The following is an 18,292-nucleotide window of genomic DNA, read 5'->3' on the forward strand; positions in this document are numbered from 1 at the left end:
ACTGTAAGCACCGGTGCGCCGTTTCACAGGCCACTGCACGTGAAAATTCACAAGGGTGTGTTGATGTCACTGTGTGGGGATGGTTCCTGTTCACTAAGCTTCCTGACATTAATTGGGGGCATTCCTGACTCTTTCTGGTTTTTCAGTCTCTTAACCCTAGGAAAGAGCAATCGTTTCCTGCACTGCTTGAGAAAGGAGGCCTGACAGGTGTACTAGGTAGGGCAGACTTTTTCTAACAGGTAAGAGTGCATTTTGACTCAGAGGGTGGGGAGACAGAGAGAGTGGAAATTTTCCAGCACGTCCTGCTGAACTTGCTTGGTGCATCCACTTTGATTCGGAATTTAAGCTTCAACTATTTTCCCTAGGTAGGATGATACTTTGTCTCTTAACAAACATTGCTCTTTCAACAAAAATGTGGAACGTATGGTTCTCGGGCTAACCTCTGATACAACAGTGAATTTAGCCAGCATTTGGGGCAATCAGACGTCCCACAGATATGAATTCTGTACAGGTGGCTACAGTTATCCTTTCAAGTGCCTTGATGCTATTCAGTTCAGTTCAGTTGCTCAGTCGTGTCCGACTCTTTGCGACCCCATGAATCGCAGCACGCCAGGCCTCCCTGTCCATCACCAACTCCCGGAGCTCACCCAAACTCATGTCCATCAAGTCTATGACGCCATCCAGCCATCTCATCCTCTGTCGTCCCCTTCTCCTCCTGCCCCCAATCCCTCCCAGCATCAGAGCCTTTTCGAATGAGTCAACTCTTCACATGAGGTGGCCAAAGTACTGGAGTTTCAGCCTCAGCATCAGTCCTTCTAATGAACACCCAGGAGTGGTCTCCTTCAGGATGGACTGGATGGATCTCCTTGAAGTCCAAGGGACTCTCAAGAGTCTTCTCCAACACCACAGTTCAAAAGCATCAATTTTTCCGTGCTCAGCTTTCTTCACAGTCCAACTCTCACATCCATAGATGACCACTGGAAAAACCATAGCCTTGACTATACTGACTTTTGCTGGCAAAGTAATGTCTCTGCTTTTCAATATGCTATCTAGGTTGGTCATAACTTTCCTTCCAAGGAGTAAGCGTCTTTTAATTTCATGGCTGCAATCACCATCTGCAGTGATTTTGGAGCCCCCAAAAGTAAAGTCTGACACTGTTTCCACTGTTTCCCCATCTATTTCCTATGAAGTGATGGGACCAGATGCCATGATCTTAGTTTTCTGCATTAGTTCAACTATTTCTGGAGGAAGAACTTCTAATATGTACTATATACCTCTAGTCTCAATCCAAATGCTGTGGAGTGAAAATAAGCTCTTATTTGATATTCAGGACCATAGTTACAATCTTCAGTGATTGAATGTGGAGGCTGTAGCCATATATGAAGCTCAAGGACTGACTGACCTAGGCTGGACTCCCAGCTGTCGGGTCTTCTGTGTCACTGACAACAACTGCCTGCATCTTGCTGAGCGGGACGGTTACCTTTTCACCTGCTGTGCGCAGAGCAATTGCACAACCAGGTTGGCTAGAACTTCATACAAAATAGAGCAAATTATTTCGAATGTGGGGGGCGGTCTTTTCTGAGGAATGTACAGTATACATTTTCTTTCCTCACTTTTCGTTTTGGAATTGTCTTTGGCATTAATCCGGCCTTCAGACAGGAGGGGAGCTACTGGAGTAAATGCACATTTTCAGCTACTTCAGACATTTTCCACATTTTTAATAACAACTAGAAGAACAAACCCAGCGTTAAACTCAACTTTACTTGGAAAGGATCCAACGTACAATGTTTTAAAATGTTTCCAAGTCTTAGAATTGATTATCTTTGTTTGGACTCTGCCCTCCAGTTTTGTCATTGATCATCTCTTATCTTCCCCCTAGAAACTTTCCTTGATGAGCCTTCCAGTGAAATTTCAAAAAGGCTGTTTTCTACAAAGCCAGAGCCCTTGACCACTCTGTGGAGCTGATCACCTTGATGATCTCTATCTTCTTAACAACTTACCAGATTTTAAACAGATGCTGCCATGATGTGCTTTTGTTAGCCCCTTCAAACTTCCCTCTGTGATTCTTCCTCTGTTACTTTTATTAGCACTTCTCACCCAAATCACTGCACTGATCACCGCCTTTTGGCAGATGCCCTTCAAACACACCTTTTCTCTGTGACTTGTCTTTCCAAACTTTAAACAATGTAGCCCTACTTCAGATTTAATACCTTTCTTCATCCTTGCCCTCTTGGCTTTTTTCTTTCTGGCACACTGAGCGGGGTACAGACCAAAAATGCTCATTTTCAGATCCTCCACCTTCTGTTTACAACCTCTGCCAAATCCAGTCCTTCCACAAAATCAAAGAATGTGGTGATTCTTTCCTTTATCTCTGTCCTCCCAGTCAAACTCTGGCCACATTATGCACCTTATCAGCTTTGTCTCTGCCCTAAAATACGGCCGTGAAACCCATTTCCCCACGTGAAGTTGCACCTCACTCTAGCTGTAAGCTGTGTGTGAACTGTATTCTACTGCAAACAATTTGAAATTCCAAGAACGGCCTCATGCAAAAGTCACTAAAACAGACCCCTCTATCGCGGTACATACTGTTTCAGAAAACACAACTTGATCTGTGACGAAAGACAAATTATGACAATGGCAGACGATTTTCACTACATTTGTTACAACCAGCCTAGGGCAGTGCCCCAGTAACCCTTCTGCTGAAGGTCCTCACGTAGGAGACTCAAGTCCACAATCCAAGCTCATCACCCAAGGCACCGCTAAATATAATCCGTTTGGCATCTGTTTCTTACCTTGAGCATTAATACATACGCTGTAGTCACCTCCATAAATGTATTAGTGCTTCATTCTAAAAGTGATACTAAAAGTGATATTTAACGTTTTTTAGTAGTGAGTGAAACGAACTCTCCCCAAAAGAAGTACGGGGTTTATCCCGTGGCTCTGCAAATACACACACACACACGCACACGCACAACCCAGGTACTGACACCACACTTAGGAGAAACACACAAGCTTGGGTGTTAATGTCCAGCTGTGGAAAAGGCTGCTACAGGCACGGTTTTTGGCGTGAGAACCAACACCTTTATAGGCACATGTAAGAATTTTCATCAACATTTAATAATTGAAAATTGAGAATGCCACAGCGTGGCGCTCCCCACCAACCCCTCCGCAAATGTCGACTCCCACTACTGACTCCCAGATCCCCCAGCCTTGCGGATTTATTTCCATCCCGAGCACCTCTCCCTTCCTCCCGGATGCCCGGAATGGGCCTCCGTGGAAGCCCCCCTGCCCGCCTCCCCGCGCGGCTCCCCCCGCCCCGCCCCGCCCGGGGCTGCGCCGTCCTGCCAGCGTGACAACAAAGGCGGGAGCTTCGGGCCGGGGTCCCGGGAGCCCCCCACCAGCCCCAGTCCCCGCGGCGGCCCCGGGCCTCCGCCCAGCACCGGGGGCTCCGCTCCCCGGATGTGACGGCAGCGCCGGCCGGGCGCGGGGTGGAGGGGGGTGGGGGACCCCGGGACGGCGGCCTGGCGGAGGTCTGGGCCCCCCCTCCGGAGCGCGTCGCCCACCTACCCAAGTGAGGAGGCTCTCGCACAGCTCCGCCCGCTCCAGGGTCTCCACGTTGAACATCTTCCCGCCGCGGCTTCGGCCGCCCCGCCCCGCCTGAAGGCCCGCGGCGCGGCCCGGGTTGCGTCCTCCGCGCGGCCGCCGACTCCGCCCGGCGCTGGAGGCCGCCGCGGCTCCCGCAGCGTCACCGGCGCGCCGCCGCCGCCTCGCCCGGCCCGCGCCCCGCCCGCCGGCCCGCGCCGCGCACGGCCCAGCCCGCCTGCAGCCCGCCGGCCACCCCCGCGCACGGAAGCGCGCAGCGCGCGTGCGCCGCGCCCGCGCCCCGGCCCGCGGGAGGAGGAGGAGGCGGGGGCCGCGGCCAGTGGTGCCGCGGGGGCGGCAGGCGGCCCCGGAAACACTCCGCGCCTCGGTCGCCGGGAGCTACGAGGCGTCCCCGGCGCTGCAGAGGTACGCGCGGCTGAGCGCCGGCGGGGCCCCGGGCCCGGGCGGGACGGCGGGAGGCCCCGGGCGCCCGCGCCGGACGGCCGACGTGGCGAGCTCGGGGCGCGCGGACCTCGCGGCCCCGGGAGGCGGGGGACTGGGGGGGCGGCGGGCTGGGGGGAGCGTGGTGCCGCCGGTCTCCACCACCCCCCGGAGCACCGCGGCCTGGCCCTCCTTGCCCAGTGGCCAGGGGACTGGCCTTCACCCCCACCCCCCGCCCCGTTCCAGAGCATGCACTCTCTGCAGCGTTACCGATGAATCATTAGGCGAGACACCGTGTGCAGGAAAGTGCACGCACAGCGTGCGTGCCTAAAGACTAGTTAGTAATAAACAGGCAGGTGAAAAAAACAGCATTGCCTCCCCCATCTCCTGTTCCTTTTCTGAGCACCTTCCCTCCTCCGTCCACTGACTTATGTGATATTCACTTTCTTGCTTTTCCTTATAGCTTTCCCACCGACGTCTGCATGCCTAGACCACGCCGTTTTTACTCTGCCTGCTTATGAACTTCTGCGAAATTGTGTGTGTCATTTCGTGGCTTTTCATTCCTAGTAAGTTTGTGTAGATCCATAGGTAGTTCTCACTGCTGTCTAGTACTTCACTGTATGAATATAACCGTCTGTCCACGCTACTGTCGTTGGGCAAATTTTGCACTTGTAGTTTGCGGCTGAGAACAGTGCTCTAACATTCTTATCTCTATAGACTGGTGCCACGTGTAAGTTTTTTGGGGGAATAGATGCCTTTGAATCCTAGAATTTTTGAGGTATAGGGTATGCATAACTTTACTGCATGATGCCAGACTTTTATTTGTGGTGCAGCAAAATTAGCTTCACAGCACACACCTTTCTTTGGTTTGCAGTTCCTGGAGCCCCCTTTTCTCATTAAGACTAGGTTTGGGAGCCCTCTTTACCCATTAAGATTAGGTTTTGTCATTGAGCTTTCGGAATTGCCAAGACACCATTGGGTTTGTTTGTTTGTTTTCCATATATGTATATTTGGCTGCATCAGGTTTTAGCAGCAGCACAGGGAATCTTGTTGAGGCAAGCAGGATCTCTAGTTATGGCACGTGTGCTCTGTAGGTTGTGTTAGTTGCCCTGCGGCCTGTAGGGTCTTAGTTCCCTGACCAGGAATTGAACCAGCATCCCCTGTATTGCAAGGCAAATTCTTAATCACTGGACCACCAGAGAAGTCGAAGCATTGAGTTTTTAGTGATGCTTTTCAGAGTACCGGTTATCAGATTTTTCATTTTGTGAATGTGGAAAATCTTACCGGAAGTGTTCTCAGCGGTCTTTTAAATATTCTCCCCTACAGCATTTTATTTTAAAGGCAGAGAAACCTTTAGAAGTGATAAAATGTACCTCACCTGCCCTTGTTTCCTCTGTTGGTGCCTCTGGACCTTTGTGGAACCAGAGTTTCTACATTCTGAGCTAGGTTGTATCTGTAGGCTCCCTGGCGCTGTTAAGCGACCATCTGCCTTGTTAGGCAAGTGAAGTCAGCAAGTCGGTTTGCCCTCCTGTGCAGCCTTTCTTGGAATGTGGATCCTTTCTGGAAGGCCTGTCCCGCGTGAGCATCTTTGCTCCACCTGCTCCCTTTCTCAGGCCTTTGACCTTGGCCTCCCAGGTCTCAGGTTTGAGGGCTCACCCACAATGCACTTGTGCGTGATGTGTTCTTGAGCGTTCCATTTGGTAGCTGCGGTTTCCCTCCATGAAGGAAATCATATTAAAAACTTCTTGCATGTGAGTACTTGTCTGCAAAAGCCATGTTTCTACATGAATTTGGGTAAAAAGACATTGAGTTTTCTCCTTTGAAGTTATGGAATTTCCTACACTTCCTTTGTTTGTCTGTGCTGTTTTTTTCCTGAAAGCTTTGGAAAAGATCAAAGGGAATCAAGTGGGACTTGTCTTAGCTCTCTCCTTTCTCTGGTTACTTCGAAGCTAGTTCTCATCTACAGCTGTTTTATCAGCTTCACGTAAACATGGTGGTGTCCTTCGTGGCAATGTGTCAAGTTTATCCAGTCCTCCCAAGAAATACATACTTAGAGCTCTGATTAAAGAGGGCTTGGGATGCTGCTCAGTGCAGTTGTGGGGAAGGCGTGGCTAAGTTTCATCATGGTTCCGTGGACTCCTTGAAGATGGTTAATAATAGTAATCAAAGTATCGTAGCTTCCATTTTTTGAGAGCCCGCCAACATGCCACATGTTTTACCTATTATCTCATCAACTCCACAAAACAAGGGTTTTTTTGTTTTTTTTTTTTTTTACCAAAAAAGTTCAACATAGTTTGTTAATTTTACGTATTTTACTTACGAGGAAGCTGAGATCCAGATTTTGCACGAGTATGCAGTTGTCTGACTGCAAAACTCGTTTTTCTTCAATATATTAAGCTACTCGATAAGCCTTGGCCAGCTAAGCAGTAATGAAGCCAGTGCGGAAATCAGATCCTCTTCTATCAGTTACCAACACCATTCCCAAGATCGATGTGTTTTGTTTCTGTAAATCTCAAATAGTTAAAGACAGAGTACTGATCACTCGTTTTCATTTAGCAGGATCCTATGAAATAGATGAGATACCGTGTTTTAGAAATTTCATACCCTTTCCTTGGGGTTTCAAGCAAGTAGTGCATTTAGTGCGAGGCCCTGTAGTGCCTGTCACTGAGGTCTTCAGAAGGTGCCCACCTCCTGGAAACCAGCAGTCTCTAAGGTGCTTGGAATGAATGGTAGACATCTTAAATCTTTGAGCACTGAAGCCTAATTTTCATCCCTGAAGGGAGGAAGCAGGCACTGGCCTTTGTGTTTATTATTAAAGTAATACATCCTGGCAAAGAATTCAGACTGTAGAATTTTATCCTGGGAAAGATATAAATCTGGCTCTCCCAGGCCAGCTGCCCACTTGTAAGCGTTTTAACCTTTGCTATTTACCTTTCCTGCCTTTTATTTTTTTTTTTTTAATTCCAAAAAACTCCGATTCAGAGAAGTGTGGTGGTAAAAGGAAATTAAGAAATCCTCAAATCCCAGCCTTTTCCTTTTGCAGAAAATGAGCGGTTCTGAGAGATTTAAGTGACAGCAGAATTGGAGCCGAACTCTGGGCCTCCATGCCTCCTCACGGTGCCTGGGCTCGAGCTGAGAACCTGCGCCCTTAGTTACAGTCAGAAGCACTGTTTTGTCTCAGGCCAGTAGAACCTGGAGGACTGGAGTTCAGATTGACATTGGAACTCATTTTCAAGTCGTTTCTTCAAGTAGATGATTTTATTTCTTTTTATTGTTTATCCCCTGTAATGCCTCTTTCCAAACTGAAGTGGTGGATCAATACCTCATTTCTGAGCCACTAACTCCTACAGGTCCTTTTTTGACTTTGATGATAAGAGAGATTGCTGGCGGAAGTTAACTATTGAAACCCCCAACAAGCCAATCAGACACCGCTAGCAGTTGTCCGTGCGAGGGCTGGTGTTTCCACATGGCAAGGAAACGCAGCCGAAAGGACCACAGGTTCCTCTGTGAAACTTCCCAGCTGTCTCTGCCCTTCCCACCCTCTCTCAGCCCAGGCACTTTCTTCAGTGACACTAGAATTTGTGGAAATAATAAGTGACTCTTCGTTTCAACAACACTGGACACTTTTGCTAGAAGATGGTGCAAATAACATTACATGATCCTGCAACACTCAAAGTATCCTGGATCTCTGAGCTCTCGGAAATGTGAAGAAAGCAGTATCTTAAGGGTGGCATTGGTAGAAGTCATGTATTTATTCAGTAGAGTGTGTGCATATATTTTTATTGAAAACTGTAGTTGATTTGCAATGTTAACGTTAGTTTCAGGGGTGCAGCAAAGCAATTCAGTTATAGGGAAGGGTGGGATGAGTTGGGGGATTGGGCTTGACATACATACACTGCCATGTGTAAAACAGTTGTTGGCAAACCTGCTGTATAGCACGCCTGATCCTGGGGCTTTGTGATGACCTAGAGGAGGGGGATGGGGGTGGGGGAGGGAGGCTCAAAGGGAAAGAGGGAGGGAATATAGGTATACCTATAGCTGAGTCACATCATTGTACAGCAGAAACTGACACAACATCATAAAGCATTATACTCCAATAAAAAAGGAATATATAGTGTGTGTGTGTATGTATACACACAACTATATATAGTTTATACAGTAGAATTTAGTCACATTATCACTGGTTACACCTGGAAGAACACAGAAACAAATGCAACCCATATTTTTTTTTTAAGTACAAAGTAATAAACTCCCTACATGTACAGCATATGAGAGAATCCTAGCAACCTGATTGAGTAATTAGAGGCTGGGAATCTTGACGTGGGATAACATTTGCTTATCTCTGAGCAGATGGGAGTCATCCTCACTGCCCTTAGGACTTCTGACACGGCCCAGCATCTCAATTTAAACAGAGGAAACCTGGCCATAATAAAAATCTAAATTGTCCGCGTGGCCCACCCCGAGATTGTTGGAGGCTGTTTTCTCCAGTTGGCTGTTATCTGAGTGTTCTTTTGAATAAAATCCTGAGGTGAAAACTCCTCTGAGTTCCTGGTGTGTGCTTTCATTAAGGTTACTCAAAACCTGTCATTAGAAAGTTCCTGATGCATCAGGCCATTACTATGTGTAAAGCCGATGATAGCTGTCTTTGATCTGTTTGTTTGCTTAAGTTTCTTCCGTGAGAGGTCATTCATCTTCTTACTAGTTTTTCAGGTCCTTTTCTAAAGTGTTAAGACTTTCACACTCAAAGTTTCCTTTGAACAGAAACTCACCTGATTAATGATGACATTGTATAAAGCTATTTTCAGGGCAGTACATTATACACATAGAGGATTTTATTTATAAATAGTTGTATAGATGTCATTGAATATTTATTGCCTTTATTTCCCTTTAGGTGTCTTATGAGATTTTAAGTAACTTCAGTGTTTGTCATCTGAAAGAAATAGGAATTACCTGTGATATTTGGACTCTGATGTGGTCTGGCTAATTTCCCTCATACTTACAGAAATCGGGTATTATTTTCCTCCAGTTGAGTGATAACTTTCTCAACTGGGAAGGATCCTTTCGTATGTTCCCTTGTCTCTTCATAAGGAAATTCAACCTGAGAGTCATTCTGACTGCCAAGCAGGTCACAGAATTCTGAACCATAAGCTGAGCTTAGTCCCGGCTGAGACCAGTAGTTTTCCAAACACCAGAATTTTTATTAATTCAAGTAGTCTCAGGATAGCTATCAAAGGCCGTGTGTTCTATTGTCTTTTAACTTTTCGAATTACCAACACCGTAAGTAAGGTAAGTCGCTCCTGTTTGTTAGGTCCTGCTGTGTACAGGACAGCATGCCAGGTAGGGCAGGAACATTTGCAGAAGCAGACAGTGTCTTTCCTTCCCTGTCCGTGCTGGTACGTTCCATGATGCTCATTCAGTGCCGTGAGGGACAGGATGGGGTGTGATCTACATGGGTAATGCATGTGGTGTTCAGGAGTAAGGAAAGAGCCCCTGGGCATGAGGAATGCCCTTTATTCCTTAACACTTTTATTTTTTACTTTATTTTTGTCGGTGCTGGGCCTTCATTGCTGCATGCGGGCTTTCTCTGGTTGCAGCAAGCGGAGGCTACTCTCTCGTTGCAGAGCACGGGCCCTAGGCTCACGGGCTCAGTAGTTGTGGCTCAACGGACTTAGTTGCCCTGCGGTGGCTGGGATCTTCCCAGATCAAAAATCGGACCTCTGTCCCCTGCATTGGCAGGCAGATTTTTAACCAGTAGACCAGCAGGGAAGTCCTATTCTTTAATAATTAAAAAAAAAAAAAAAAAAAACTCACTGCTGGAGTTATCTTCTAATGCAACCTACTGCAAGTGGGCACTAAAAGAGGTCAGCTACATTTGTGTTGTTTTTAATGGATATATTTCATTTTCACTGTACTGTTTGTAATTTTCGTCTTGTTTCTTTTCCTTTTAGACCTGGAATGGCCAAATATCAAGGTGAAGTTCAAAGTTTGAAACTGGATGATGATTCAGTCATAGAAGGAGTAAGTGACCAAGTACTTGTGGCGGTTGTGGTCAGTCTCGCTTTGATTGCTACCCTGGTATATGCACTTTTCAGGTGAGACTAAAGGACAAAAAAATTGAAATAATGCATATTTCCAAGGGCAACTGACTTACTGTGTCTAGTAATGTTCAATACTTAATGTGAAAAGGAAGTGCTAGACTTCAGTGACTGTGAATACGTATTAAGGTATTTTATTTTCCTGTCATCAACGTTGTCCAGTCAGAAAAAATTTAAATTTGTCATCCATATTTTGAATGAAATGTTAATATTTTCTGTTGGACTGTCACAGTTTTAACATGTAATTTTCATAATTCATCAACTTGCAGCTGATACAATAGGCGCAAATATATTTTCATGTTTAAATGAAAAAACCTGGGGCCAAAAAATACCTTGGACACCTCTACACTTAGAGGGACTTAAGATTAGAATTAAAGTTACTGTTGTAGAATCAGGAATAATACTTAGAGATCTCAGATGTCTATATGCCAGTACAAGAGACAAGGTAATAAACTAGAAATGTAAGTACTGACAAATAGAGGTTAATTTCATATGTATCACTGAAAACAGAAATGAGCAAAAAAGTATAAAATAGAAAAGAGATTAATTCCAAAAACTACAGATCTTTTCATTTCTTATGAAAATTAAGAAAGGATTATTGAACAGGGTGTGAGCATTCTCTTTTACTTCTGCATGGTTAGTTTCTGAATTAGGGTGACATTATGTTGATTTCAGTAGAATACTTACACGGTACTTGGTGATGCACTTGTGGGCATAGTGGGGAACTGATGACCAGATGATAGCAGATTTACTATCTGCTGAGTTTATAACTGATTGACAGGTCATTCCCAGGAGTACTGACTAATGTTTTAATGTAAACCAAAACAGGACACTGAATTTTTGTAGGGCTCTGACCTTTGAGCTTGTTCTACTCATCTCTATTAGCAAGTGGGTTGAAGAAGAAAACAGAAGTGCGCTTATTAGATTGTTCATTGAGAAGGATAGCTGATATATTGATGCAACAGAATCAAGATTCAGAAATGGGTCATCCTATACTCTGTGGCAGGCTGGTTTTTGACAGTGGCACCAACACCTTTCAGTAGCGAAAGAGTTCAACAAATGATGTTGGGACAAGGTTACCTACATGCAAAAGAATAAAGTTGACTACATCATATACAAAAATTAACTCAAGATGGATCAAAGATTTAAATGTAAGAACTAAAACTATAAAACTCTAGGAGTAAATCATGGAAATTGATATGATGCCACAAGCATGATCAACAAAAGAAAATAGATAAATTGGAATTCATCAAAAGTAACAACTTTTTTTTGCTTCAAAGACCGTCATCAAGGCAATGAAGTCAGTTCACTGAATGGGAGAAAATATTTCAGATCACATGTCTGATCTGAAATATTTCAGACATAGGCCCTTATGTCTGAATAGGTAGAGAACTCAAAACTCTGTAACAAAAAGACAAATAACACAGTTAATAAATGGGCAAAGGATCAGAATAGGCATTCCTCAAAAGATGTACAAACGGCCAACAAGTAGGTGAACTCGTGCCTGACATCGTTAGTCATTCAGGGAAATGCAAGCCAAACCACAGTGAGATACAGCTTCACACCCACTTGCCTGGGATGGCTGGGTTCAAAAAGTCAAATCATGATGATTGTTGGGGATGTGGGGAAATTGGAGCCCTCATACACTGGTAGTGCAGGCACCTTGGAAAGTCATCAGTTCCTCAGATGACTAAGCATAGAGTCGCCACGTGTCCCAGCAGTTTCACTCCCCTGTATGTGTACAGTGAGAAATGAAAGCATATCTCCATGTAAAAACATGTACAGGGATGTTCACAGCAGGATTGTTCCTAATATCCAAAAGGTGGAAACAGATGACTGGATCCATCAACAGGAAAACGGATAAATAAAATGTGGTAGGTCCATGCAAAGGCATATCGTTCAGCTGTGAAAAGAAATGAACACTGATGGATGTGTGCTGCCTTATGGAGGGAACTTGAAAGCACTGTGCTAAGTGACATGAACCAGACACAAAAGGCCGTGTGTTTGAGTCTGTTTGTATGCCCACAATAGGAAAATCTGCAGAGACAGAAAGTAGATTCATGGTAGACTGTAGATTTATGGTAGAAAGTAGATTCTAGAGGGACTAGAGTAGAAGGTGGAGGTGTAGGGAGTGATAGCTGAATGTTTCTTTTTGAAATGATGAAAATGTTCTAAAATTGACTGTGGTGATTTAATTATATCTCAATAAAGGTGCTTTTAAAATGAGTCGTGACTAGGTAAATTCCAAAAAAAAAAAATTTGTTCCTTACCTATTAAGAATGGGATATAGACATAGGAATTTATTGTCATTTGAAAGTATCCATGATAAATTGTTGAGTGAGAATTAAGTGAAAGACACCTCATAAAACCATAGGTCAAGTAGCCCATTTTGTTTTTAAGACGGATTTTTATAAATTTTATTGAAAAATAGTTTTCCTTTATTTTTCTAATTTCTCTACTAGGGATAATTATTGCTTGTAAATAAAAGTGTTTTCCTCACAGGCTGCAGTAATGTGAAACCCAAAATGAAAAGTTTCTATTAACAAGGCAATTGTATATTGTAGATGCCAAAAGCTTACCAGCATTAGAGTGTGTTAATCAGAATAATCAGATAAAGTTCGCATATAGATTATATTCAGCTTAGGTCAAGCATTTTAAACTGGAAGAGAGTCAGGGGAGGTTATGAAAATGGGCAAAGCTACGGAAACAAACCATATAAAAATGCCCAGAAGAACTGGGGATACCTTGCTTAGGGGAAGGACTGTAGGATGCGCAAACTTTACATATGGCGAGGGTGTGTTTTGTTGAAGAAGAGAAAGGTTTATTCTGTGTAGCTTCACGGGCTGCACTAGGGTGTCCAGGAAAGACCTGTGGACACTTCCTGCTTCTGCAGTGAAGGGACCTGTTGCTCCTGTTTCTGTCTTGTGTGTCTCCTTCATTCTTATACAGAACTCTTTACTTCTGGTCACCAGATGTAGGTGGCTTTCCCCCTGCCAAGCAGTTCTTCTTGACACCATCTGGGCGTCCCACAGTTTAACTCAGTTCTGACCCTGTCTGCCTGGAGACACTGTCAGATCGTCGCACAGGTTAAGGGCTCAGTCCCACCACACTTCAGATGCCAACAGCCAGTAATAGGTCCCCAGGTTACCCACCTCCTCCGTCTGATTTCTGTCCTCAGGTTTTCCACCAGAAATCGGAGGCTCTTGTAACCCCCGCCTCAGGTTCGATTACCTTGCCAGAGCAGCTCACCGGAGTCAGGGAAGCAATGGGCTTACCAGTTTATTAAGGGGTGTGATGAAGGATACAGATACCCAGACAGGTGACGAGGTGCACTGGGCAAGGCCTGGAGCGGTCCTGAGTGCAGGAGCCTCTGTCCCTATGGGGTCAGGGTGTGGGGTCATCCCCCTCCTGGGGTGGACATGTTCACCTGTATGAAGCTCTCCAGGGATTTTGTGGAGGCATCTTCATGTAGACGTGATCAGTTATTAACTCTGTTTCTGGGCCCTCTCCTATTTCTGGAGAACGGGGCCAGGAGTCAGGGGGTGAGGGACTCTGAAAATTCCAATGTTGTAATCCTGTGGTTGTTGTTCCGGTGACCAGCCCTCATCCGGGTGCCCACCCAGAGTCACCTGCTGAGAACAAAAGACACTGCTGTCACCTAGGAATTTACAAGGGTTTCAGGAGCTCTGTGTGAGGGACCATGTCAGAGACCAAATATTATATAAAACAGGGTGCTCCTAGTGTACTTATCACTTAGGGATTTACAAGTGTTTCTGGAGGTCTGTGCCAGGGACCAGGGCAGAGACCAGTGTGTGTATTTTCTATTAACTTATATAGGGCCAGCAGGTAGGGACTAATGACGAGGTTTCAGCTTAAGGTACAACTTCTCAAATAACATAAGGTGCTGTCCCAGTGCACGGATGCTGTATTGAATCTGTCACACGATTGGACTTGGGTAGGGAGGTCAGTTTAAGTTGCTGTCTGGCTCTTCAGATTCAAATTCAGTTTGCAGCTGTAATCCTCTCCCTTCCAACTGGAGCCATCAATGAATTGGAGGAGAGGCAGCATGCATAGAATAAGAGTCAAACAAAGGAACCTTTTATCTGTTGTCTGTAATTTTGATGTTTTTAGTCATTATGATTCATTCTTTCTTCACATTGTGGTGAAATACCCGTAACATGGAAGTCGTCATTTAAGGACTCATTGGCATTAGGAACATTCACAGTGCTGTGTAACCATCATCACTGTCTATTTCTAGAACTTTCTCACCATTTGAAACAGAAACTCTACCAGCTAAATAATAGCTCCCTATTCCTCCTTCTCCCAGTCCCTGGTAACCTTTATTCCACCTTCTGTCTCAAGAAATTAGGCTAGTCTACATACCTCATAAACAGGAATTGGACAGTATTTTGTCCTTTTCTGTCTGGCTTATTTCTCTTAGTGTAATGCATTCTAGGTTCATCTATGTTGTATCATCCACCAGAATTTTATTCCTTTCTATAGCCGAATAGTATTCCATGGCGCATGTATACTGTATTTATTCATCTGTTGATGGACATTTGGGTTGTTCCCACCTTCTGGCTGTTGTGAATGGTGCCCTGTGAACGAGGGGCTACAAGAAAGTGTTTGAGTCCCTGCTTTCTACTGGAATTCCTGGATCATACAGTAACGTTGTGTTTAACTTTTTGAGGAACACTTAATCTGTTTTTCACAGCAACTGCCGCATCTTACATTCCCCCCAGCAGTGCACGACCTCTCCAGTATCCCTGCATCCTGGCCAGCAGTTGATACTTTCTGGTTTTTTGATAGTCATCCTCGTGGATGTGAATTGGTATCTCATTGTGGTTTTGGTTTGCATTTCACTAATGACTAATGATGTTGGACATCATTTAATGTGCTTATTGGCGATTTGTGTATCTTCTTTAGAGAAATGTTTATTCCAGTCCTTCATGCATATTTGAATTAGGTTGTTGGCTTTTTGGTGTTTGAGTCATGAGTTCTTTCTATATTTTGTCTCAATCACTTATCAAATATATGGCTTACTAATACTCTCATTCTGTTGGTTGTCCTTTTAGCCTCTTTTTTTAATTCCTCTTTCCCTTGGTTTATTGTATTTATTTGTTTCGCTGTGCCGGGTCTTTGTCACTGGACGCATGGGCTTCCTCTAGTTGGGGGAGTGGGACCTCCTCTCTAGTTTGGGTGCCCGGCCTTCTCGTGGAGCACGGGCTCCAGGGCGTGAGGGCTTCAGTAGTTGCTGCCCCCGGCTCTGGAGTGTGGGCTCAGTAGTCGTGGTGCATGGACTTAGTTGCTCCAAGGCGTGTGGGATCTTCCCAGATCAGGGATTGAACCCATGTCTCCTGCACTGGCAAGAGGATTCTTTACCACCGAGCCACCAGGGAAGCCCTGCTTTTATCCTCTTGATAGTGTTCCTTGATGCACAAAATTTTAAAAATTTTGATGAAGTTCAATTTATCTTTTTTTTTTTTCTCTTTTGTTGCCCGTGTTTTGGTGTCATGGTTATGAAGTCATTGTTAAGTTGAAGGTCAAAAAGATTTCCATCTATGTTTTTCTAAGATTTTTATAGTTTTAGCTCGTGAGGTTAGGTGCTAGATCCATTTTGAGTTAATTTTTGTATATGATATGAGCTGCTACTGCTAAGTCGCTTCAGTCATGTCCAACTCTGTGCGACCCCATAGATGGCAGCCCACCAGGCTCCTCCGTCCATGGGATTTTCCAGGCAAGAGTAACTGGAGTGGGGTGCCATTGCCTTCTCCAATATGACATGAGGTAAGGGTCCAAATTCATTGTTTTGCATGTGGATAGCCAGTTTTTCCAACATCTTTTGTTGCAAAGACTGTCCTTACTCCACTAAAGGGCCTCGGCATCCTTGTCAAAAGCCAATGAACCGTATATATCTAAGCGTGTCTCTCTGGTCTCTGTGGTCTGCTCCCTTGGTTTATGCATTTGGCCTTGTTACCGGCACCACACTGTTTTTACTATAACTTTGCAGCAAGTTTTGAAATCAGGAAGTGTCTTAAAACTTCTTTCCTCTCTTTCAAGATTATTTTGCCTCTTTGGAGTCCCTGGAGATACCGTGTAAATTTTAAGATGCGTTTTTCTATTTCTGCCAAGAGTGCTGTTGGGATTTTGATAGAGGTGGCACTGAAGCTGTAGCTAGATCACTTCGGATAGTATTGACATCTTAACAGTGTTGTCTTCCAGTCTGTGAACATGGGATGTCTTCTTTAATATTTCTCAGCAGTGCTTTGTAGTTTAATTAATTTCTTTTAAAATATTTTCTATTTGTTCTTCCTGCTTAAGCCATTAATAATAGCTGACATGTGTTGACAGACCAGAAGCCAGTGACAAACGTCTGGTATGCAGGTTAACCCATGCTTGCATATCAGTAAACTTTGATTCCAATTTCATTTCTTGACCCAGGCTTTGGGTATCATTGCTTTCCTCACCTGAGAGGTTCCTGGCTCCTTTCCAGGGCTATGTGTAACTTAACTAGTTTGACAGTTTTGGTTTCTCCTTTCAAAGAACGTAGAAGGACCATAAATCGTTGATAGATACAACAACAGGTGTTCTTCTGTTCCATCGTGGAGCCACTCACTTTGGCATCTCAGTTTAGACCTTCTTCGTGTCAAATGCAATCATTTTCTCATTGCTAAGGTGATCATAGTATTTAAAGAACAAAAATTCAGCCAGTTCATTTGAAGATCTAATTGGCTTTACTAAGTAAGTTATTCATGAATCAGGCAGCTTCCTGTCCAGCAAGTAGAGAGGTGCCCGGAGGAGCTATATGAAATGGAAGGGTTTCATAAGCAGAAGGAGGGTGGGGCAAGGAAGTTATTTGCAAAAGTAGGGATTATTTCAGGCCAGGACTACTACTTCTGGGGGAAGGAAATGGCAGGGGTCTTAGCCTTGCAGGCCACCTCCTTGGTGCTGACCCAGAAACCCCAGATTGGCTGATTCTCATCACCTGGGGAAGGTGGGCCAGGTGTGAACTCTAGGTTTGGCGTCATGGGCTGTAGCACAAGTGACAGATGACTAACCCGCAGTTTTCTCTATCACGGTGTGTTCCCGATTTCTAATCTAGCTCTGACGGTCTATCTTGATTATCCCATTTTCTGGATTTTTGGTTCTGTACCCAAAGTTGCCGGTCACATTTAGTTACCTGAAGCTCACACCACGATCAGAATCTTGGGCTGTTTTTTCTTATTCTTTGACTGCACCTTGACTTTCTAATATTCTATCAGATTTAAGAATTTCATATCTTTTATGGAAAGAAACTAAAAGAAATACCTTCTAGTGACATGGGTTTTATATATGTATAAATATCTATATTTATATATAATAAACATATTGTATAATATAGTATTTATATTATATATTTATATATGATAAATATATATATATACACATACACTCTGAAACTCATGACTTTTTTTCATTGAAAGGGAATGAATGGTTCTGCAGTGTCAAAGAGTCAAGAATTTCCAGTTAGCTGTGTGTTTGAAAAAGTGAAAATGTTAGTTGCTCAATCGTGTTTGCAACCCCATGGACGGTAGCCCACCAGGCTCCTCTGTCCATGGGATTCTCCAGGCAAGAATTCTGAAGTGGATAGCCATTCCCTTCTCCAGGGGGGTCTTCCCAACCTAGGGATCCAACCTGGGTTTCTTGCATTGCAGGCAGATTCTTTATCATCTGGGCCACCAGGGAAGCCCATGCTGCTGCTGCTGCTGTTAAGTCGCTTCAGTCGTGTCCAACTCTGTGTGACCCCATAGACAGCAGCCCACCAGGCTCCCTCGTCCCCGGGATTCTCCAGTCAAGAACACTGGAGTGGGTTGCCATTGCCTTCTCCAGGGAAGCCCATACTGGTGTCTAAATGAGACGGTTCCTAGCCTGTTCCTGGATAGGTTGTTTTTCCCACAGCAGCTTTCTTTCACTGATTCATTCATTCAATCATAAGAACATAACATTTAAAAATAAATAATCCACCAAAATTTAAGATGTTTAAACAGAGTTCAAGCAGTTTCATTACATTGATGTCAAGCTTCTGATTAGATATTTGACTTTAAATTGCTTTTTTGTCATCTCTGAAATAATGGTTATATTTTTTCAGCTTTCTTTTCTAAAATTTAAATGTTTTACTAAAAATTAAATAACCA

The 18,292-nt window shown here is 44.4% G+C and overlaps 2 protein-coding genes across 7 annotated transcripts in view; one reads left to right on the plus strand and one right to left on the minus strand.

The window, feature by feature from the left end:
- The window catches only part of HOOK3 (hook microtubule tethering protein 3), a 101,264-nt gene extending 97,520 nt beyond the window's left edge, over positions 1 to 3,744 (minus strand). For 2 of the 5 annotated variants that reach the window (XM_025276504.3, XM_044927385.2), the window contains exon 1: positions 3,568 to 3,743. In XM_025276504.3, the coding sequence (XP_025132289.1) occupies positions 3,568 to 3,624 (57 nt within the window). In that variant the 5' untranslated portion in view covers positions 3,625 to 3,743. Of the gene's footprint in view, positions 1 to 3,567 lie in introns of all 5 variants that reach the window. The other 3 variants (XM_044927412.2, XM_025276369.3, XM_025276409.3) reach the window with 3 other exon arrangements.
- Positions 3,745 to 3,850: 106 nt separating this feature from the next.
- Positions 3,851 to 18,292, plus strand: part of RNF170 (ring finger protein 170) — a 33,538-nt gene continuing 19,096 nt past the window's right edge. Inside the window, exons 1-2 of one of the 2 annotated variants that reach the window (XM_025276626.2) lie at positions 3,851 to 4,008; positions 9,972 to 10,115. In XM_025276626.2, coding sequence (XP_025132411.1) covers positions 9,979 to 10,115 — 137 coding nt within the window. In that variant the 5' untranslated portion in view covers positions 3,851 to 4,008; positions 9,972 to 9,978. The remainder of the gene's footprint in view (positions 4,009 to 9,971; positions 10,116 to 18,292) is intronic. The other variant, XM_025276672.2, reaches the window with a different exon arrangement.

The sequence above is a fragment of the Bubalus bubalis genome, chromosome 1, assembly GCF_019923935.1.
Source record: "Bubalus bubalis isolate 160015118507 breed Murrah chromosome 1, NDDB_SH_1, whole genome shotgun sequence".
NCBI classification, from domain to species: Eukaryota; Metazoa; Chordata; class Mammalia; order Artiodactyla; family Bovidae; genus Bubalus; species Bubalus bubalis.